We start from the raw sequence: 24272 nt of genomic DNA on the forward strand, positions 1-24272 counted from the left end.
TTGAAATGGTAAGCAACTGGGCGGTAGGGTCATTCCTATAAAAAGGGTAGATACGTTCCGCAATGTGTTCACCTAGTATGTGATAGGTCTCACCAATGCAAAGGCACCACATCGTGAGCACCAAATGCAAGAGATTGGATTGAAAGAAGTGCAAGTGAAATGCCGTTTCATCTGAAAAATGTGTTTGGAGCCTTAGGCAGTGAAGAGAGTGGAGATGAACAAACAAGTATTACGTCACCTGTGCCTACATGAGAAAGTGACATGGGGAAGTGAGGAACTGTTAAGACATTTTTCAAAAAAAAGGGAGTGGACTACAATGTCATGGATGGACCAGTCCTTGCAGAATGGTGGTGAAGAGGTGGGGCCGATGCATTTAATAGTGGCACCCCACTGGAGGGAACGAAGATAGTGGAGAATAATCCTCCTGAATTTACAGACAGATAGGGTGGAAAATAAAGTCGAGGGGAGCCCTGTCATGCTTCTGGGAAGAAGTGGGAGGGATGAGGGCTGAAACGTCAGCTTTCCTGCTCCACTGATGCTGCTTGGCCTGCTGTGTTCATCCAGCGCTACCACTTGTTATCTCCTGTATTTAGGATATATCATGTTTTAGGATAATTTTTCAGCAGATGATATCATTTCAAATTTTCTGATACTGATGGGAAGGGAACACTTAATTTTAGAGAAATTGGCATGATTTACAGTTTAGCCCGCAGAAATGTAATAGCTATTTCTGTGTGAAATGTTTTCATCTTATGAATTAAAAGGTGAACATCTAATAGATTTTTTTTAAAGTACATTTTTTACGAAAGGTGGAAGACTACATTTTTAAAGTGTGCATCCCTTAAAAAATTTTCATTGATTTTGGTCCACCTTTTGTAGGCGTGATGATATTGTGGTGGATCAAAGGAGTTGAAATTTCTGCACAACACTAGGTAAAACTTCCAGTTGAAAAATCCAAATAATCTTTGTGGGACCAGAGACAGAGAACTATCTTTATTTCCAAAATATATGAATAGACTGGGAATTTTTAAATATTAGGTTGAAAGCATGAAATTTGATTGTTGGTGAGAATAATTTTAGTTAAAATTACTTTATGCAGTAAAATTTCAAAGGAAGGATCTTGGTTTTCATTATATTCCTTTGTTCAAGTGCTAATATCATGTCTGTTACCAATCATGTGAACTTCTGGAGTACTGTTGCCTTTTTTCCCCTGTAATTTTATCCCTGTATTTCCTACATAGCTATAGTGACTACATTTCAGGAGTACCTTATCGGCTGTAAAATGCTTTTGGACGTGCTGCGATTGTGCAAAGTGCCATATAAATTACTGGACTTTCTTTCTTCTCACGCATCATGAAAAATAGCCAGGGTTTGAAGCATTTAAATAATTTTAGTACAAGAAGTTAGAGACAAAGTGACATATTGCCTAAACATACAGACTTCTGGCTAAATCTTAGGGACATGGACTGAAAATCTACTTTTTCCCCTATCTCCTCACTGTAATTTTCCGACACTATTTCCATATGCTTTAATATTATTACTCTCCAGAAACCTATCAATATCAGTCTTCAATCTGCTCAATGATTTGAGATTCCACAGCACATTTGGGTAGAGAATCCCAATGATGCACTATCCTCCAAGTGAATTCTTCCTTCTGTCAATCTTTGAGCTGTCCCATATACAGAGATTAATGCCCCTGGTTCCAAAGTCACTAACCAGGACAAACATCTGACATTTTTCATTCTGTAAGAATTTTGTAAGTTTCAGTAAGATTTATTAATTTGTAACATGGGTTACAAAATATCATATTACTGTTATTTTTTTCTGAAATTGCAAAAAGGCATCTTAGTGTTCTTATCCAGCAATACAAAATAACACAGCAGAAGACGTAACCTTAATAGGAAGTCGTAGGGTCCGGCAAATCTATGATTTCCGGTCACAAAAGATAACTCTACAGCTGGACAGACTAGCTCTGTGTATCAGTTCAAAACAGGCTTCTATGAGACATGTTTAGCGAACCTTTTTTAAACTGTCTGCAATACACCGGAAAAGTTGCAGCCTTTGGAAGGACAGTGTTAACCTTTGAATATTTTCCTTTGGAAGGAGATATCATAAAGAATCAAAAGTACATATTTACTGTGGGAAATTTGATAATTTAAAAAAAAATTATCAACGTCCTAAAGAATCTGACAGCAAAAATATGTTGTGACATATAAAACAAGTAGAATATGAGAACTTTTAACCTAAAATGGTATCCTTTCCCTTTTTTCCCTATTCCCATTCTCTGTGTGACTCTGTTCCTAAAACAGTTAATGTTTTCTTGACAGTAAGGATGTAACTGGTAGGATGACAGTGAGGATGTAAATGGTAACTTAAGAATTTAGCACGTACAAAATGAACTAATGAAAATATTCAGTGTAACTCTTAATTAAATCTGAGAAAACCTTTTGTCCATTTGTTTCATGTATGTACAGGTTAGATCTGATTCCTACTGAGAACACATCTAAAGTATGTAGGATACCTAATTTGGTTTACCTGCTCTGAGCAATCCAAATTATTTATTAGTTTTACATGAAGCCAATCAATATGTAATTGCAGTTTAGTTCAAAGATGATAACTGTGTCTTGACAGCTATCAAAAAGTGAAGCAAGGTGCAGTTTGACGATTGACCAGATGCTGAATTGGTCTAGCCATGTAAATACTATGACTACAAAAAGACATCAGCTAATTCCCCAAAGCTTGTCCATGATCTGCCAGGCAAAGTCAGGAGTGCAATGGAATACTACCTACTTGCCTGGATGAGTATAGCTGCAAAAACACTTGGGCAGTTTGACATCATTCAAGACAAAGAAACCTGCTTGATAGGCATTGCATCCGCAAAATTCACTGCTTCCAGTATTGAAGCTTAGTGATAGCAGTGTGTATCGTCTACAAGGTACATTGCCGAAAGTCACCAACTTCCTTAGGCAGCATTTTCCAAACCCATGACAAGTAACATTGAGAAGGACAAGAGTAGCAGATACAGGAGAACAACACCAGCAAATTATCCTTCAGGTTACTCACCATCTTGATTTGGAAAGATGTTTCCATTTCTTCAGGGCAAAATCCTGAAGCTGTATCCTCAGTGGCATAGTGGATATATCTGTACCAAATATTTTGCAGTGGTGCAAGAAGACAGCTCACAACAACCCTTGAAGAAATTTTTAAAAATTCTTGCATGTTACAATATCTAACTTATTGCAAGTTAGATATGAATGTCATTGTAAATTTGAGGATTGAGTACACCCTTGGGCAGGAATTCTTCAACGATTTGAGTATCGTTCATTTCAGGCGTAATGCATTTCAAGCTTTTTGCAGTATTGTAAATGCAGTTGAAAGCTTTTGATAGTGTAGCACAGTTATGTTTAAGGTTGAGTTATGCAGCTTCTGCATTGCAGTTCTGACTATTTAAGTTTCTCTTCAGCTTCCAAAGAGTTTCTGTTCCCTTCACCCTTTAGGCATTATCATTATTAAATTCCAAGAAATTTGTGAAGGACTGTACTGGAACCAGTCATCACTCTTTAACTGTGTAAAGAAGCAGAAAATACAGTGCAGTATACACCCTCTAATGAAATCCCATATTAGCTTTTAAAAAATCTTGTCTTAAATTGATTAACTTCAAATACATTTTTTAAATACAGGCAATATACCATGGTTGCTGGAGATCTAAAATAAAAACGTGAAATGCTGGAGAACTCAGCAGATCCAGCAGCATCTGTGGAAAGAGAAACAAAGTCAGCATTTCAGAACTATCCTGAAGATGATTCATACCAGACTTGAATTGTTAACTTTGTTTCTAGGTGCTCAAGTGTTGCCGGGCCTGCTCAGTTTCCTCAGCACTTTGTTTCTGATAGATTTCCCTGTATTGCTTTGCATTTGTTTTCATGATATGCTGTAAAATATGAAATATTGAAGACAATGATAAGTCTTCTGTAAAGTTCTGTACTTTGTAAAGTTAAACACTTTTTGGTGATAAAATTTTCGCAGGCACACTCTCAATCTTCCTCAGTCATAAGTGCAGAAGGCCAGGAGAACTGACATAAGCACCTGGGGTCACAGTGGATAAACTGTGGAGACTCTAATCTTTTGATTTTTGCATCACCTTTCAGCTTTCATTCAGTGTATTCTTCAGCCTAAAGTTCCTGGTGTAGAAATAGGTATAGCCTGTTTGTGTATGCATTACCGACAGTGCCATAAACAGGAATCTGATGACTTTTGCAAAATTAGATTTCCAGCCTTACTTTTGTTTTGGGTGGAAACCCTAGTATTTTTCTAAATAACCTGCTTGGAGATGTTATGACACAAGGGTCGTGAAACCAGGCCTCCTAGCTCAGAGGTAGGGACACTGCCACTGTGCCACAAGTGCCCTCTAGTCTTATGGCCTTATTGCCTTTTGATTGCCAACTCGTAATTTTTCAGTCTTGCAGATGGCAGCCTTTCGATAAATTCTAGAAGGAGGGGAAGACTTGCTGCTTCTCGCTCATCATAAAACTGAGATAAATTGTACTTGCCTTGTTGAATACAAGTAATATTATAAACTTGAAGTCATTATTATGCATTTGCATGCACATTCCCACTGCAAAAACAAAACACTTTTCCTGTTGACATCTTTTGTACATTTCTAGTGACTGTGTGTATCTAGCACATGGGTGTGCCCTCCTTTACAGCAAAAATCTCATCTCAATGCCTTTGTAGGTTGGCATTATATCATGCACTTCTGTGATTGTTCTCTTTGAATTATGTTGGCACAGAATTCTGTTTATGTTGTCTCTCATCAATTTTGGCTCACTTGCTCAGATGGGAATGCTGCCTGAAATATCTACATAGCGCACTTATAAGAGTTTGTGCTTTGTATGAACAAAGTACCTTTTTAAAATCTCGAATTTCGTAATGAAACTTGGCAAATTCATAGCAATTACTAGCTGTATCAATTTTTGCTTTCTTGCCCAGAAACTTTGAGAAAAAGCTTAAACGAGGAACCAAATACCTCTAATGGAACCACGTATAATACCTCACTATTCATTACATCTTAAGTCAGGGGTTTTTAGAACTTTTAATGTCATGCAGTGAGTGATTTAAGGCATTTTGAGAAACTGTTGGATATTCAGGCTGTATCCAATGGTGATTTTGTTTTGATGCCTTGCATATTAGCCTTCAGAGCTGTATATTGAGCATTGTGATCATACCTGTCTGTGGAGACGCTGTGTTGGCTTATTTTCAATCTCCTTAGTTAATTGCTAAAAGCATCTAAGTTGTCACTTTAAATCCTAAATTATAGTTGCGAAACATTATCGGACTAGCAATTAAATGCTCAGAGACATGAATTCAAATCCTGTCACGGCAGCTGAAAAAGTTGCATTCAGTTATTTAATTAAATCTGGAAATAAAAAGCTAACATTAATTGTAGCTGTGAAACTATAGATTAGTAAAAAAAACTCTGTTTGGTAATTAATTTCTTTTAGAGGAGGAATTCAGTTTTTTTTTCAGTTTGGCTTCTAGGCAACTCCAAGCCTATAGCAGCGTGGTTAGTTCATTTTTCAGCTGCCTCTGAAATGGCCTAGTAAGCCACTCTGCTTTCTCAAAAACACTGCAGCAAACCAGAAGATAAAAACCAGATCGACCCCAGTGTCGATCTGGCAGTTGGATACTGAAAGAACAGAAGGAGATGCTGTCCAGTCAACCTTAAATTCTCTTTAGCACAAGTTTACAGATGTGAGCAAAGTTATGAAACTGTCTCTCAGACTGGGCAGCAACTGAATTAGTTGTATTGGCATCTCATTACTTGCAGCCAGACACAACCTTTGTCATTTCAAGGTATTACCTGCCTTACTGGTAGGACATTTCAACCATAGGTGGCATACAGCTAGGATGATTTGGCTATGGGGAGTTGTTCACATTGACTGGACCCCATGAAGTTTCATGTCATCAAATTAGATGTTGGCAACAGCAGTTCTTACTTGTTACCACCTTTATCCTGTTCAGCTGATGGATTAATCCTCTATGTTGACAACAGCTTGAAAGAAGTGCTGAAGAAATAGAGAATGAAGTCTGAATTGTGACTGGAATATCTACCAAGGAATTGCTGGGCCATTTAATTATTGATTGAGCTGTCTGAGCCTTGAGGGACATGTCATGTCGTCCTGTGCCAGATGGTGAGAGATCCGTCAGAAGAGAAAAGCCTACATGATCCTGTCTTTATCAAATCTACTTGTAATAAATGTATCTGCCTGTGAAGAATGTGATCAGGGCACAGTCCAAGTGGACCATGAAGTCCGATCATTACTGCCTTAGTCATGGCATGTGGCACCAGCATTGTGCTAAATGGGATAGATTCAGAAAATGTTTAGCAGCGGTTGGTCAGGTGTTTGTGTAGCCATCTTTCCATCTTTGGTAGCAAAATTCTGCTACCAAAGATGGAAAGATGGGACATAATCAGCATCCTCGTGATCTGCCGTGGTCCTCACACAGCCATTATCATCGTGCCAGTGGGCCAACCCTGGTTCAAAGGAAATGCACATAAGTATGGTAGGAGCAATGCCTAGATTACCTTTTCAAAATAAGGTGCCAACCTGGTGAAGCTACAGCAGAAACAAGGTCAAAGTTCTGCAGTATTGCCATTTCCAGTTATGAATGGTGGGAGGCAATTAAATAACTATATCAAGAGAAGGAGGTTCTGTGAACAAACCTATCCTTCATGGTGACTAAGAAATTGGGGCAGAATTAGGCCATTTATCCCCTTGACTGTTTCATCATTAAATAAGATTGTGACTCATCCTGGACCTCATTTCCATTTTCCCATCTGATCCCCACTTCACTTTGCTCCTTTGACAGTGTTGTGGTATAGTTAATTTGGGAATGCAAGTTGGTGTGGTGGTGCACACTTTACATGAATGTAGAGGCACCAACATTCATTCTAACACCTGGCTGATCAGTAATCACTGGGACTTTTACCTCTTGGAGTTGGTATGTTTTTGCAAGTTGATCAGCCTATTTGCCCAGGCCCCCCACACACCTTTTCTCAGCCTTCAAGTCCTGGGTGAGACTCTTCTGGGTCAGAAGCGGAGACTCAACCCACTATACCACAAGAACTTCTTGTTTCCCTTGGAAGGCAAACATTTATTGATCTTGGCCTTGAATGTTCACAATTCTTTAAATGAAGTCCATCCCTTTAGGTGAAGAAATTTCTTTTTGTCTCAGATAAAAGTGTTGGTCTCCTTATCCTGAGAGTGTGCCTACTTATTCTAGAGATGGTAACTAGGAGAAACAGCTCTCAACAGCTCATCAACCTTCGTAAACAAATATTAAAAGTTTCCATTCTTCTAAATTGTACAGAATAAATAACCATCTTATTCAATCTCCATTAAGAATTTTCTTCATTTTTGGACCTCTTACTGCCCTGTCAGTGGCCCTCTGGCACATTCCGGGATAAGAGGAAGACTTCCTGCTTTTCTCTCATTCCAGGAATCGAGCTGCAACTACAATGAAACTCCCCTCCATCCCTATCTCTCACCTGAATGTGTGACAGTTAAAAGGGTGCATAGTGCTCCTGATATAGTATCATCAAAAACTTTCCCTTTCATAAAATGTTGATCCTGGTTAGTCACATTGAGATTTAAGTGTTATGCTACTGTTCCTTTAAAGACGAATAATTGTGGGGCCCAGTGTGGGAGTGTAAAAGATAAGCCTTCAGATACAAGTACTGAGTGGTGGCTACTGAAGCCCCTACCATCTCAGCTGACAGACTTCTGTCAATTCAAATGCTTTGTGATATCAAGAAATAGCAGAGCAGACTGCATGACAGCTGTAGCGCTAAGACTTGTGCTCCTGAACTGGCTAATCACACTGGGCTCTCCTAGCACTCCAATAACACTGACACCTTTCTGAGAAAGTGGTAAATTGCCAAAGTATATCCAGTTCACAAAAAGCAGGTCAAATTCGGTCTGGTAAATTACTCGCTAGAAAGGTAGAGAAATGACATGTTAAAATATGTTGGGAGGCCGGTGAAGGAACTTTTTGTTTAACTGTTGGTTTAGGCTTCAAGCATATTCTAGAAGTAATGAGTTTTGAGACTGGTGGGTTGTGAAGTCATTGCCTGAAAGTGTGCTTTTGATACGGAGTATCGTAGGATCTACTAACTTGATTACAAATAATATTTCTACATTCTTGATGTTCTGGAGCACTGTGTGCAGTATTATATGACATGATAAAATCATGTGGGTCACTTGGTTCCAAGACTAGCTCAACTTTCTAGTTTCCCTTAATCGTGGAATGTAGTTGATGGCTATATTTGCGTGATGGTGATGTTTTCTCTTTGTAGGTTAGTCAAAACTAAGTGGTTTTTAATCAGCAAATGAACAGCATCAAGTTAAACTCAAACATCAAAAACTTAATTCGTTATCCTGAAGTTAGAAAAATATTTTTAGTTACGTGCAGAATTGTGGAATTTTAGGAATTATGGGGATGTTCTTCGATGGTTAATATGTGAACATAGTAATAGAAAATGGCAAGTGCTCTTAAATTCCATAATTGAGTATTATCATTCATGTGTTTGTATTCCAATTCAATAGTGTATTAATAAAACTTAAGCTAGTTGAGGCAGTTGAAACCAAGGTATGTGCTGTTTTTGCAGACATGTTTTATTGACTTCTTCCACCTTGCCCATCATGTCTGCCTGCCAGTGTTCAAGGTACTTCCTGTATGTGTTCAAATAATTGCAGCAATTGAAGCTGTGCACTCCTGTAGCTCTAGTTGTTTGGGTGTCACTATCAATGGCTGTACTATCAGTCTTCTAATCCAAGCTCTCTCAATTCCCCTCTGTACTACTTCCTTCTCTTTTAAGGCACTTCTTAAAATTTATCGCATTAATCAAACTTGAGTACTTGTTCTGTGAAATGGCTTCCAACATTTTCCAACAATCCCCCATGAAATGGCTTCCAACATTTTCTTTTTGTTTCTGGGATGTGAAAGTTACTGCTTATTCCTAATTGTCCATGACAATTAAGAGTCAACGATCTTGGAGTCACATTTCAGCCAGACCAATTAAGGACAGCAGATTTCCTTGTGCAAAGTGCAGCAGTGAACCAGGTAGACAATTATGATAATTGATAGTAGTTACGTGGTTGCTATTCTATTCTGGATTTTTATTGAATTTAAGTTTCACCGTCAGCTATAGTGGGATTTGAACCAATGTCCTCAAAACATTGCCCTGGCATTCTAGGTTACTGACATTTTACCACAGTGTCATCAACCATCTTCCTTCTTACTCCCATCACTCCACCCCACGCCCCCAAACAACCCAGAATTAAGGATGCATTGTAAATACAAGTTGCTCGTAAAATTGTATGTAGAGAAAGCATGGATTATTTGCTGAGCTAATTCATTTGAGAGTGCTAAATTAATTTCTATGGAGGTATCCACTAGTTCACATGGCAGGCTAAGTGAAGCTGAGTCTGCGAAAAGATCAGCCATGATCTTATTGAATTGCAGAGCAGGCTTGAGGGACCAGATGGATGGCAACGATGACTCCTAATTCTTACATTCTTATGTTCTTTAACAGATGTAAGAAATTGTTCGTACCTTTAGCCTTAATGCAACTCTAGGCATTATCTTGCTCTTTCTTTTTTTTCAGCTGTTTTCAGTATAAGCCTCATTGTTATCCACTCATTTGATTATTGCTCTTCCTTTTCTGTTTTTCTTCTCAATTTCTCTTTCCGTTGTTGTCAGAGCAAAGCTGTCTCCTCTTCATTTTCATTGTTTTTTTTACTCTCTCTAAATGTAGTACGCAATCCTTTTGAGTTCTTTATTCTTGAACTAAGCTACTTATTTTTGTTCTGTCTATCCAGCTGAGTCTGACCCTGCTCTGCCATAGCTCCGTTACAAAGATTGTTGTCATCTTCTCATCATCTTTTATTCAATTTTTATAAAAAGGAAACAAATTTTTTTTTGATCTCTGAAAATTATGCACAATAAGATGTGTCAAGGCCAGCCTCTCAGTGAATCCTTTGAGAGATAATATGAAAGTATTTTTCAGTTTCCAATTTGAGAGTTTCCAGTTCACCTGTTTGTTCTTTTAACTTCCAATAGTTAATCATGCTTTCCATTCGAATTAATTTCCTCAGTCATAATAGTGAGGTGTGATCGTAGATTTGATTTTTTTTAATCTACCTTCGCCCCTCCAGCCTTCAAATTCCATTCTGAATCTCTGTTATTGAGCTCAAATTGGAGCCTTTGTGTTTCTAGTGTCTCAATGTACTGTAAATATTTGGCTGGCCATCTATAAATCAGCTTGTAGTGTTAAAACCAATTCCCTGAATTTTATCAAGTATGAAAACTTGCAAGAACGTGCAGTCTTGAGTACTTGAGCTTCAAATGTACACTATTTCATCTCCTCTGGTTATTGCCTGCTGTTCATAATTTTTCCTAAAACTAGATGTATTCGGGACAGAAGGAAGGAAAAGATAAAGTGTCAGCCATCCTAATTCAGTTCTCTTTCTTCCTGATGGTTAACTATAGACTAAGATTGATAGCTGTGTTAGTCTAGCTGAGAGCATTTGGGGTTATGGATGGAGAAATGGAAAACTGAGAAAAGAATGTTCAAAATGTATGTAATTAAGTTTATTTGGCTTATTAGCCTGGATGTAGGACTATTGATCTTGCACGTTCCTGCTAGTTGAGGTTCACCCTGCGAGATGGAAACTGGTTTTCTCCTGAATATCTGAATAAGGCAGTGCTGGTTAAGGAATGATATTTTGTGTTCCAGGAGACATATTGAATGTCCCCCCTACAGTGTCAAGATTTTGAACTGTTTGCAGATTACATTATATGATTCATCTTTCAATGAAACCAGTGTTCCTGAAGAAGAATAGAGATTTTTGTTATCTGTAGAGAACACTTTCCCTAGAATTTCTGTAGGCTTCTGCAATGACATTTGGTGTTTCAGCCAATGTAGTTTTTGCTTTTTTTTTGTTTTTGAAGGGGTTCAAGGGGACTTATATGAACTAGACAAGCTACAGTATTTTCTCAAAACATTTTGACTGCAGTGTGCAGAGTCCAAACTAGGAGGTAAAAATTGGAATATTCCATTATATGTAAAATCAAGTGCAGAGATTTAAATGGAGAAAGAAAAGTAAATATGGTGGGGGTAAAGGATGCTTTTGTTTTTTTTAAAAAAAAGTCACCAATAATTAAAATCTGAAGACATAAACCTACATGTGTTCAAGTAAATTTTTGGAGTCAAAAAGACTTGCTTGGTATGGTTAAGATTTTGCATATTTTTTAAAGAATTACCTTAAAGTCAGTTCTTAATTTTTTTTCTTGAGTTTAGTGGGTTTCCGTAGGGTATGTACCCCAGTTTCAAATCTGTGTATTTGAGTGCTGAGCCTCTCACTCAGAATTCCATAGTTAAGCTTGTGGAGGAATGAGGCAAATTGGACACTTACTGATTTGTGTTTGTGTGCGTTCAAACTGGTAGTTGCTGTTTCATTTATTCCTTAATAATGCTAATAGCCTCTTGATTATTCTTCCTGCAAAATCTGGAGCTGCAGCATATTTATTGCTAACCATTTATGTGGGCAATATCAAATAAATGACCAAGTCTTCACAGCAGAAGTGTTTTTATGGACAGTTGGGGATTTTAGAAAGTGGAATTTAAGCAGTGGCAAAAGGGCAAGACTAAATCACTACAGTGTAACTATTAGAAATAAAGTTGCTCTGGTTACTGTGGGTAACCTTCAAATTATAACAATGTCATAAAAATTGAAGTGTTAGTTTGCTATTGTAGTTTATCTGAAAAAATTGGCTAAAAATTATGAAGTTTTTTTTACATAAAATGCAAAATATGCTATTCATTTTAAGCACTAACAAATTTCTCTAACATTTAGTTAAATTGTTACGAGTGAACAGTCTTTTTCCCTGCAATCTCAAATTTTGCCTTGAGCTTTATGATCTATCTCCTGACCTAGTGGAAAGGCTGCAGCACATTGTGTTTGTTGACTGCCGTCACAGTCTGCTACAGTTTGTAATACTATTTACTACACTTTGTGCCACCTCATGCCAACAGAGGCCTTTGGTGTTCATCATTCGGATTGACTCACGCTCTTACAAAGGTTAGGTCTATCTATAGTTTTGAATACAGGAAATTTTGTTTGCCAAAGTCTTAATTATGTGACGTAGTCCAATCAGGTTCCAGCTGCCACACCTCTGTTAGCCTAGTTTTCACTCATTCATTTTAACCTTTGTTCCTTTTCTGTACAACTCATCCCAGTAGCTCTCCTGTTGTGTGTTTCAGGGAGATTCTACCTTTATAATTAATATACATAGAGGTGGATTTGAATAAGCGTATGTAGCTGTCATAACCACCAGAAGTTTCATTGTTTTCTTTTCCCCTTGAAATCAGATACCTTTTTTTTGCAAAAAAGCTGATTCAATGGCTGCGCAGCTAGACTTTGTCTCCAGCAGTTGTGGTAAGAATATATTTTATTTCAAGTGTTGAAACAGTTTTCAACTGAGTATTATGCTTGAAACATTTGAGTTTGGGAGCAAGGCAGTAGAGGTGAAAATGTGCAAAAGGAGGAGAAGGGTTTTCTTCTCGTCAGTTTTCTTTTGCTGGGTTTGTGGGTTTAATTGGTTAATGTAGCCTGTCTGGAATCAGAAGCCTGTTCATTTATCCTTTTGCAAGGAAATTTATCAATGATGACCTTTTTCAAATATTAGCACTAAGTACACATTGTATAATATGCAGATTTTTATAAACTCAGTTGAAACTTTAGGCAGCCACTAAAATGTTTCAAATTTAAAACCACATACGCCTATTTGCTACTGTTGTCAAATGTAAAAGGAGCCTTGCATCCAGCTTATTGCAACATTGTGCAAAAGTTTAAAAAAAACGTTTTGTATTTAACTAGACACTTGTGGCAGCTAAGGAGAAGAGAATTATCAAGCAAAAATTCAGCTGCGGATGCATTGAGAAAGGTCTTGGTATTAAATGTTAACTTGGTAACAACATGTATCACCCGATTGGAGTGGAAGCTTAATCAGATGAAAAGAGCATTTCTGTGGGAACTTGCTGCATTTAATTGCATATGGTAGTATTTGAAAATTGAGACTTTTTTTGTTTAATAGAGAGGAAGTCAGAGAATTGTACTAATTTGTTGCTGAAAGGTTCGCAGTATTACTGGGTTAGGATAAGTTTGTGTCCATAAGGCTTTTTTCAAACACTGTATGTTGAAGGTTTTGATAGATTTATTGATCGTAGTCATCTCCAACTGTGAGTCCGTAACTCATCTGTTTGAGAAGTATTTTCAGTTTCTGTAAATAATGTGTGCATAAGATATAATATAGGCTACTTGTCAGATTAGCCAAAGGCTTTTAGAAATGTTGGAAATTGCTATGCAAATATATTGTGCCTTTCTAGAAATACATTTAAAACTGAGTCAAAATGACTGGATACAAAACAAAACCAAAATTAATTTCTCGAACAGTAAACTGTGTACAAGCTTAAAATATGAACAGTTGTGGCCTTCCATATGTTTGAAAGGTACAATTTAATTTTGCTTGGATTACTATATTTGTATATTGTTAAATTTATACTGGAGAGATGGAAAAGTTAATAGGTAGTTTTAGCCCCAGTCAGATTTATATAAAAATAGTAAAATAATAAAAGGAGACCACTGTTTGCTATTTAAAACATGTAATTTTGTCTTGTATGAGAAAATACAACTGCAAATACTACAAAATCTCAAAAGGAAACAGAAGGGTACAAAATAGACAGCTTGACTAGACAGTGAGCAACTGTAAAAAGAAAGAACAGACTAAAGTTCAGGCATGGGCTCTCGAGGTTTCAAAAGAATTTGGAGCCACAAATTAATTTGTATTTTAAAGTGTGTTCGTTCCTAGTTAGGTTCAAAGGGCAGTGTCTGTATGATTTACAGTGGTTAAAACACGGGTGACTTGATTGAGGTTTGCAAAATTACGATTAGACAAGATTGTGCGTTTATGTGGACCATTTGTAGAGCAGAAGTAGTTTAAATGTTGGGCAGTTGCTGTCATAGGACCTCTACAACATGTTCTAAATGTGCACCACATTCCCTTGTGAATGCTATATCTTTCTGGCTAGGCCAACATCCACTTTGTAAGTTTCATGCCATGCAATATAACTGCATCTGTATTGATCTCTTGGACCAGTTTTGCCTGAAGATGTATGAGACAACTGTTTTAGATTTACCAACCCACACGCAGTGTATAAACTATCTTTCACATCTTTCCCCCAAGGCTTTATGGCTGTCTGTAGATAGGGAATCTCTGGTGCACAAGACATTATGATTATTTAGCACAGTCGAAGTGGCCCAGCAATCGGTCCCCCCCCCACTTCCTTTTTCACTTGTAAGAATTTCACAATGAAACATCACATCTACAAACATTTTAGCCAATTTCATTTGGTTTATTCTATTAGATCAGGATTTGTTTTATGCTACCGTGAACTGCTGTAGTATGTTATACAGTGTTAAAAGTAGTAGTTACTGTAGTTTCTCATAATTCCAGTTGTGGTCAAATGCACAAGATATTATCAGTTAATTGTTCTGATTCTCAACAGAGCTCACTTGTACAGATTTCTGCCACCCTCCTTTCTTGGAAAATTCCTAGAATTAGTGCTTAGAAGAGTAGGGAGAGATAAAGGGGACGTCTCAGTGGATAAATGAAGCCAAATTTCCTTACAGAGGATGAGTTTTAAATTCTAATGACAGCAATCACCTTCCCTGTGCCTCAATTCTGGCTCTGGCCTCTTTGGTAGAAAGAACCCTCATCCACGTGCATTTACGATTATAAAATTCATTCGAGCAGTAATAGGCAACCATTTAATCCAATCCTACATTTTAGAATAAAACAAGCAACTGCAAATGTTAGAGAACTGAAGAGAAACAAAACTGAAATTGCACTTCGGTGTAAGCAGCATCTGTGAAAACAGTAGTAATGTTTCAAGTTCAGTGACCCTCCTTCAGAACTAGTTTAGCACTTTGTGTTCTCTGGATATTCAAATATCCAGATCAGTGAATTTATATTTGAGTATGCAAGTGCTAGGCAAAGAAAGCCTCATAAACAGGTGGCCAGTAAATGGCCATGTAATTTGTTTTCAGTAGTGTTGGTTGCAGAATCAAGAATTTTTTTTCCAGCTTGGATAGCCCACTTGGTTTTAATATCTCACCTTCTGACAGTATGAGCTGAATTGTTAGACAGATTATATGATTCAGTCTTGGAGTTGACCTTGAATCCTGAATGTTCAGAATGATATTACTGGGACCCAGCTGACCATTTTCTGAACTGTACCACAAACTTAAGCATGAACTGAAAAGCTGAGCAAATGGGAGTATAAAGCAAAGCTGTTTATTTTTACCTGAACGTTTTTAAAGTGGGCATCATGAGCATCTACGAACAATTGAGATGTAACTTGCAAAGTTCAGTCGCATGATCATTCAACCACTCTAAACATAAGAAGAAACGTCTTATATAAGATGTGAAATTTTTTGTCCCACAATTGAGGGGTTAGTTACAGACCCCTTAAAAAAACATTTAGCTGATTGGAACACTTTTTTTTAACAATCGGAATTGTTTTGAACAAGTGATGATCATTTGTAGATTTTTGTTTCCATTTAGCAAATAGAATTTGATATTTTTAATCGGATTGTTCAGATGTGTTATTATAGACTTCTGGTGCAGGTGAAAATGATCTGTAGAACTGACTGTTTCAAAATGTGAAGAGTGCTTGTGGCACTGAGATAATGATCCAGAGGTAGGGACATTGATACTCAGGTTCAAGTACCACCTGCTACTCTCAAGGTGTTTCATAACGTGGAGTCAGACCTTTCAGTCTGACTTGTCCATGCCAACCAAGTACAACAGTTGAATCCCTCAGTATCAACTTCCTGGGGCCTTACCACAGACTAAAAAGTGAGCTGGATCAGCCATATAAATGTAGTAACTGCAACAGCAGGACAGAGTCTGGTAATTCCACTGTGAGTAGCTCCCATCCTGACTGCTAAAAGCCTATCCATTACCTACAAGGTACGAGTCAGGATTGTGATGGAATATTTTCTGAATTAAGTGATTGGGGAAAAAAAAACACTTAGAAATATTGTTGGGGATTGAGAAAAGGGTGTTGGTAATCTTGCTGATGACTTGGATAACTGTTAAAGAAGCTCTTCTGATTTAATTGCTTCATTAAGACTATGAACAGTCTTGTTTAGCTTTTGACAGTTGCAAGAGTGGAATGAACATGATGACAATTCACAGACAGTGACTTCAGTCTTTCCATTGTTTGCTTGGAAGAAATTTAAGATCATCCGCTATTAGATGTTCGCAAGCATTTAAAGACGGTGGGAGGTGTGGGGTTTAGACAACTAATGGTGCGATGCAGTTGGGTGTTGTTAGCATACACGTGGAACCTGATGTGCTTCGGTCTAGTGATGCTGAAAGAGGCATGTAGGGATGCTCAGAATAAGCCCTTGAGGTGTTTTTTAGGTACAATAGAAACAAATTGTACAGCGTGGGGAAGAGTTGACAGAGCATCATGTCATAAACAGTGTCAGGCTGCAGATATATTGAGAAGAATGAGGAGTGATAATTTACCACAGCCATGAAGGATGTCCATTGTGATTTTGAGTGTGATTTCTATGTTCTGGTAGGGTGTGGAACTGTGGAGGGATTCAACTGTGAAGTTCTGGGAAAGATGAGCTCAGGTTTTGGAAGGAGTAATGCATTCAAGTTTTAGAGAGGTGGGCCAAGGAGAGGAGTCAAGTTTTGTTTTGAGAATGGGGAAAAAAATTGCAGGCAGAAACGAAGGGGTTATTATACGAGGAGAGACAATGATAAATTTAAAATAGGGTCAGGAATGGAAATAGGGTCAAGAAATCATGAGGGGTGGGTCTCATGCACGCAGTGAACTCCCAGACAGTGTGAGATAGATTAGGAAAGAAACAAAAGATGTCAATCGGGATCTGTGTGGAACCTTTATAGGAAATTTGGCTCTGTGAACAAAGGAAGGAAAGCAATAGAAGTAGCTGAATAGATGGTCTTGATTCTTGAGGAAGATTGTGTTCCGAAGGTACTGCAGATATATGCGTTCCTTGTATTTCAGCTGTAGATTACAATTAGGAAATGGTAGCTTTGTGGTTATGATACTGGACAGAGGTTTGGAGTTGTGACCTGGGCATACATGTTCAAATCTTACCTCTACAGCTTGAAAATTTAAATTTAGTTCATAAATCTAGAATAAAACAATTGGTACTGACCAAGAAACCATCTAACTGAAAGAAATTGTATCAGTGATAATGGGAACTGCAGATGCTGGAGAATCCAAGATAACAGTGTGGAGCTGGATGAACACAGCAGGCCAAGCAGCATCTCGGGAGCACAAAAACATGATGTTATGTTTTTGTGCTCCCGAGTTGCTGCTTGGTCTGCTGTGTTCATCCAGCTCCACACTTCGTTAACTTAAAGAAATCTTTGTTTCATTAATATATTTTCAAGAAGTAGATCTATCATTCTTACCTGGTGGCCTAAATTTGACTTTTTTATTTAAAAACTGAAACTGGAATTTCCTGTAAAAACCTTCTCTTACAACGCAAACAGATTTTCCTTTAAAGCTCCTCAGACGCATCTCTTCTGGTCTCACTTGTGCTACTGGAAAGTGAAGTAGCATAAATCTACATTTCTGAAGAGTCTCGACCCGAAACGTCAGCTTTCCTGCTCCTCTGCTACTTTGGATTGCTGTTTTCATCCAGCAAAACTGTGTGTTATCTCAGATTCTTCCTACTATCTCTAGCATAAATCTGCCTTTTTCTTTCAAAATGAACGTTTTGCCAGGCCCCAAGACACTGCTATATTGATGTAAGCAATTTTTTCAAATGCCTCCCATCATCCAGCTACCCATTCTTCTGCCTACCTCACCTAGAATGCTTTCCACACATTATCCAGAAATTCAGGGTCACTTTTGGGGCACAACACTTGGTGCTGTGGGGAAGAGTGGCATCCGAACTACATTGATTGCAGGGCACTGCAATTCTAGCAGATCTAGCATGCTTGTACAAGCCTAAATTCAATCCAAGCTCATTCCCTTCCTCTAAAAGAAACGTTTTTGAAAACTGAAGCACCTGAACATATTTGAGGACATAGTGGCATCTAATGAAAATTTGCAACTGCCCTGGAAAAACCAAGGCATCTATCTGCCTTACTCCAAACCCACAGCAATGTGTTTGACTATTGACTGTTTCTAAAATTGCCTAACAAGCCAATATGATACGTCCAGTTTGTACCTGGGCAATAAATTTGACTTTTTTTGCAATAACCAAATTTCATGAATGAAATAGGAAAGAATATAGGATACAGTGTTAAATCTAATGTAAAGCTGAACTGAGGTGTTTCAAAATGTATAAAGCATTTGGGGAAATAAAATTCCTTTGTCAGACATAGAACCTGTTAGGCAATGCTTGTGAAAAGACACATCTTGGCAGTAGCCCAGGAATATGTATCCTTTGTTTAAAATGTTGCATCATCATCAGTTGATTGGGGCTGTGCACACTGCAGGATTTCCAGTTTAGAAGGAAGTTTCTGTAATAGCACCCTCTTATGGTCAATTTCATATATGTATATATTTGAATAAACCACTTATAGATTGGTGTGGAGCTGCCATGTCCGGCATCCAACACATTCAGTTTTTCATGAGAGATATGATTTTTGATGGCAAGGTGGAGTTGTGTATGTGTGTAGCTAAGTAAATTTGATTTACATATGCTTCTAGCAAATCAGTTGGGGAATTGAGTTCAGTTAGTTGATAAATGGTTTTAAAAGCTTCCTCTACACTTGGGTAGACTTACTTTCGAAGTTGGCTGCATCAATAGGTATTATTGGAGACCTTGAAAGAGTGTAGTTATTACATAACCAAGCTCAAGATATTTTTCACTGCTAATAATATCCTGGATTTTCCTGATAGCATGGCTATTAATCAGATGTAAAATACTACTTTATGACTGAAGCAGGCCAAGAATGTATGTAACACTTGAATTTTCTTGCTGCAGCTAAGATAAAAGACTCACTGCTAGTCAACTATCTGTGTCACCTGCAGTAGCACTGCAATTCCAAGCCATTAAGAGATTGCTAAAAGCTTTTGGTTAATAATAAGATATCAGTTACCCAGGAAAGATATTGGAGAGTTTATCACGGTTTTGAAAAACATCAAACTGTATGTTTGGAGAATTTTGAGAGAACATTATTGGAAACATTTGTGCACAGTTTAAAAAGTTGAGACTTTGCAAATTGCTGATATCGCCAAAGTTAACCTTCACTGTAGCTTGCCAAACACCAATATCTGTGGATGTGGTGGAATGTGACTCATGAGATATCAGAATTAACAACTGCTGTCATCCGCTGAATAAGTAAGCTGAAGGCCCCTACAACAGGACTTAAAAAGTCCTGTAGCTGCGTTTTAAGCCAGCATTAGGCTCAAAATTGTGTAATATGAAGTTGGAGTGCTATGGCTGAAAGAATAGGCTCATCTTACCAAGGCATGTCAGGAGAAAATACAGCAGGGAACACTGCTGGAAGGATCGGGGGGGTCACAACAGCTGGTGGTGAGGAGGTCAATTGAGATTCATGCCATAAGCAGCAGAAGAATGTCTAAAGAAGATGCACAGGGAATCATGATACAAGTAATGTTGAATAGAGCACCTCCAGTAGAGGGGTTAAAAACAATAACAAGTTTTAAGGCGGGGGGGGGGGCTGGAGGTTTAGAGGGATTTGAGGAAATTTTTTTTTCATTGAGTGTGGTAGGTATCAGGAACTTACTGCCTAAAAAGTTTGTTAAGGCAGGATCCACTAGACATTTTAAGGAGTTTAGATGAGCACTTGAAATGCCACAGCATACGAGACTGTGGGCCAAATGCTGGAAAATGTGTTTAGAATAGACAGATGCTCGATAACTGGCACAGACAATGGACAGAAGGGTCTTTTTTAATATATGTAAATCTCTGAACCCAATTTTATAATCCCTATGTAATTTTAATGTAGATCAGGTACTAGAATGTAATCACCCACTAATTTTCCAGATGTTGCAGTTCTGGTCCTTGTTGTCAGGAGGCCAGTTTTTTTTTTCCAGAGTTAAATATGACAAACGCCTATCAACAATTTGAATTTGATGAGTCATCATTATATTTTGTTTATTAATACCCCGAGTTTATTTCAGTTTCATAAACTGCTATTCGCCTGGGAATATTATAGCGGTGAACTAAATTTCCGAGGAATTTGCTGAAAATTTGTTGCTAAAGTTACATACATATTTCCGCACAATAGGCAGACCCACGATGAGACAACATGCTGAAGGCAGTTTTCTAAATGTTGGATTACAACAGGTGAAGGCAAACATATGAAGTATCCCAATATTCCATTGCGTACTTGCATTACTGTAGAAAAATAATGGATTAGATCCTACTCAGTAGGGTTCAAGCAGTAAGCAAAGTTCAACACTCAGTGTCTTAATGACTTAAGTGTCATTGTTTTTCAGTGTTGTGAATGATTACAGTAAATTCATAGCAAATTTGGCCACCCCATTGCCTTGATTGTCACATTCTTTTGTCAAAAACTATGGGAAATTCTTCAAGTTTCCAAAGTATTCCTGTGTATTAAAAAAATTGGAAAATAATATAATGCTTGTACATTACAATGTTATCTAAAAGATTATGCTAGAATGTAATACCTCTCCATGTGGAACAGTTGCTGTGATTTCTCCTGTTGTTTAATGGTGAGGGGAAACCAACAGCGTTTGTTTCACATGCGCTCGGTGCCAGTGAGTAAAGTTATCATTGGCGTGAAGATTTGTCTTTGATTTTTGGAGTGAGATTTCACAAATAAAACTGATCATAAACCACTCATGGCTATTTTGAAATCACAGGCTCCAGTACCCTGCAGCAAGAATGCAGAGATGATTTTTGATTTTGTCTGCTCCTGACTACGACATTAAATATATACGATTACAAGATCGTTGTAATACTGATGTGATATCTAAACTATTATCCCCTTCCAACATGGAACACATGGGTTGTGTAGAAGTCTAGGGATGGTTTTTTTTTGTTTTTTAGGTATAGATGAGTTGCCAGTTATCGCAGATGACATTTGGTAGAAGTGGTAAGAACTCCTTATTGTCAAGAGTGTACCAAATCATAAATGTGTGGCCAACATAAATATTGGATTTAGAAATAATTTTTATTTGTATGATTGAGTTGTTAACTGGTATAGGTTGTTTTATGTGAGAAGTCGAAGTTATAATTCCAGAAAGGTACAGGGTGCAGTTGCTATGTGATCACTGCAAACAATGCTTTTGATTAATTAGATGAATAAACTGATGTATTGTAACTATTTTTTTGGTTTGGAAGAAAATGAGTTCACATTTCTGAAAGCATGCATAAATTGGATATTTTTAGAGTGAGTGTACCTGCATATTGTTGACTTTTATATTTGTACATTCCCAGAATATCACTAACTGTTAGAAGTACTGTGCCCTTGTTGAGTAACTCCTAGCACTTTAAGTAAGGGTGATGATAGTCAGCTGAAAATCATTTCTTTGTGCGCCATGTGAAAGAAGCCAGAGCAAGCATTTGAACCAAGTTGGCTATCTCTCATCCCCTACCCACTTAGACAAAAATATGTGGATATCTCTCCTGATTCACTCACTAAAACCAAAATGTGCACAATTTGGTCAGCACTGCGTGCACAAACTTAGATTCCAAAAAACACCTCCAGCTCTTTTTCTGTTTCCATTCCTCCCCAAGAGATTTCATCCTGTGACTCCTGAAAGCACTGGGATTAAAACAGCCATTGTTTCATCTCATGAATTAATTAATTAGTTTAGTTGTGCTTGCGATGTGGATGTATTTGTTCAGTGATGTCTCAGTTTCTGTTAATCTGTTTCTTGGATTTTGATTTGACTGCACTGCAATGTACATTGGTATTCCTTTGTCAGCAAATTGTAATGTTTGTGGTTTTGGTGTTTTCTGTTTTACAATGGGATGTGATGTCCTTTACAAGTTTTAATGCATCCTGTCCTAATTTAGATTTCTTGTTTTATTTAAATCTTTAGTTTTGAGAAGTTATAGCTAAAAGTTGATTAGGAAATTCGGTACTTTGGTTTTATGAGTACCTCTTTTATCATTGAACTATAGAGCAGATGATTACTAGGAATTCTTTAGCAAATCTGTGCAGCTACATTTAGCTTCTCAAGATTTGTACCATATCAGGCCATTAGTGGATTTTGTGTTATTGTTAAACCTGGTTATTTTTGAAACACCTGGTGATTATTTGTGAAACATGTTCCAGATTACGAACAAGAATATTTGATTACTAATATAACTATTTGTAAGCATGTAATGTTGTAAGTTTTATTTGTCAAAGTTATTAAAATTTTCAAAATGGGCTATTAATCTCACATTTTGCTCTAAGTAAGAGTATCTGATTGCACTTATGACTGTGTGCGCACATATGAGCGTGCGTATACTTGGTGTGGGCCGATGCATTATTGGATTGCCCCTGTTGTTACTTTGTGTATTTTGAAGGTACTTCCAGAATCTCCTTCAACCTATCATAGATTGCTTAACATTCAATTACATTGGTTCTGTTCATCAGAGCTGTGCTTATCAGCCTCTTCTTTGCTTCTGGGTTCACCTTTTGAAAATGCAGTTGATACCAATCAGTTCAGCCAAGCTTTCCAACTTATTTCTTTTAACCTTCTTTTGCTTTTTCTCAGCCGTTCTTAATCCTCAGCTTTACAAGCCACACAAAATTGATAGAGTAATGAGGCATACAGATAGAGTTAATGGTGCTTGTCTTTTCCCTAGGATGGGGAATTTCAATCACAATTTTAAGGCGAGAGGAAGGAGATTTTAAAAAAAGACATGCAGTTTTTTATCAGTCGTTCGTGTGTGGAATGAGCTTCCTGAGGAAGTGCTGGATTCAACTCAATTACAGCGTTTTTTAAAAAAAAAATTTGGATAGTTACATGAATAAGAAAGGTCTGGAAGGATACGGGCCAGGAGTAAGCGGGTGGAACTAGTTTAGTTTCGGCATGGACTTGTTGGACTGAAGGTTGCTTCCATGCTCTCTCACTGAGCCCTATTGCCAAAAACAATTTTTTCAAAGAATTTGTTAATCAAACCATGCTTTAAAAAAAACTTTTAAAAATTCTACTTGGTAACTTGTCGTTAATGGCTGATTTTGTTTTTTAATTATACTTTGCAAGAATCAATGGTTTTGAGCTTTAGTGTTATTTCAGACTTATAATAAAATGCAAGTTTGGGACTTTTATCATGCAGCTCATTATTAATATTCCTTTTGAAAAAGCCAATTACTTGTGTTGACCAACACTTGAGTATTTGGTTGTGTTGGAAGCAGTGCATCCGCTAAGTAGACAAGGGTGAGTTCTAATTTATTTGATGCATTAATTTGAGTTTTATTTCGTTAAGAAAAAAATCTTAGTATTAATCACCTTAATTGAGATCATCATATAAGCTTATAATCTGCCTTTCAGTTGAAGGGGAATAACTGCCCAATTTATAAGGAGGAGATCCAAACCAAGGAACATTTTTCAGCTATTGCTTGCTGGGAACTTTGCGTAACTGTTAACACTGTATAAACCAAGCTCATAGAGTAGATGACAAATTTGTAGAATGGCACTTACAGCTTTTTCAAACTGCTGTAAGGAAATTCTCAAGTTTCAGATCATTTGAATTAAGCTGTTTATGTGGCTTGTAACAAATGTTGCAAAGCTTGTAACAGTGCGGGTAGAAGGGCTTTTTCAGCATCTGTGGAGGTAATGTTTTGGGTTCAGTGACCCTTCTTTAGAAGTTGTGTTATGATCAATGATCATTTTCTGTTGCTTTGATTCATGGCTGGCTGTTTGCCTGGTACTAAGGTGTGTTTGGAAAGCAGCTTTATACAAAGAAGGGTAACATTTGGATCCATTTCCATTACCTGATTGGCACATGTGGCCAATTCCAGCAAAGATCATGGGATAACATTCAGAACTGCTGGCTGGATTTATAAGACTGTAAGGCCTTTCGGCCCATTGAGTTCACTCCGCCATTTAATCATGGCTGATGGGCATTTCAATTCCACTTACCCATACTGTCCCCATACCCCTTAATTCCTTGTGAATTCAAGAATTTATCAATCTACGCCTTGAAGACATTTAACGACCC

The 24272-nt window shown here is 37.5% G+C and overlaps 1 protein-coding gene across 4 annotated transcripts in view; it reads left to right on the top strand.

Moving 5' to 3' along the window:
• Positions 1-24272, top strand: part of LOC125454938 (echinoderm microtubule-associated protein-like 4) — a 259688-nt gene that overhangs the window by 48678 nt on the left and 186738 nt on the right. For 3 of the 4 annotated variants that reach the window (XM_048536294.2, XM_048536296.2, XM_048536297.2), the window contains exon 1: positions 12287-12500. The exons of the other annotated variant lie outside the window; for it this stretch is intronic. In XM_048536294.2, the coding sequence (XP_048392251.1) occupies positions 12464-12500 (37 nt within the window). In that variant the 5' untranslated portion in view covers positions 12287-12463. Of the gene's footprint in view, positions 1-12286; positions 12501-24272 lie in introns of those variants that run through there. 4 annotated transcript variants of the gene reach the window in all.

This window comes from Stegostoma tigrinum, chromosome 9 (assembly GCF_030684315.1).
Source record: "Stegostoma tigrinum isolate sSteTig4 chromosome 9, sSteTig4.hap1, whole genome shotgun sequence".
NCBI lineage: Eukaryota > Metazoa > Chordata > Chondrichthyes > Orectolobiformes > Stegostomatidae > Stegostoma > Stegostoma tigrinum.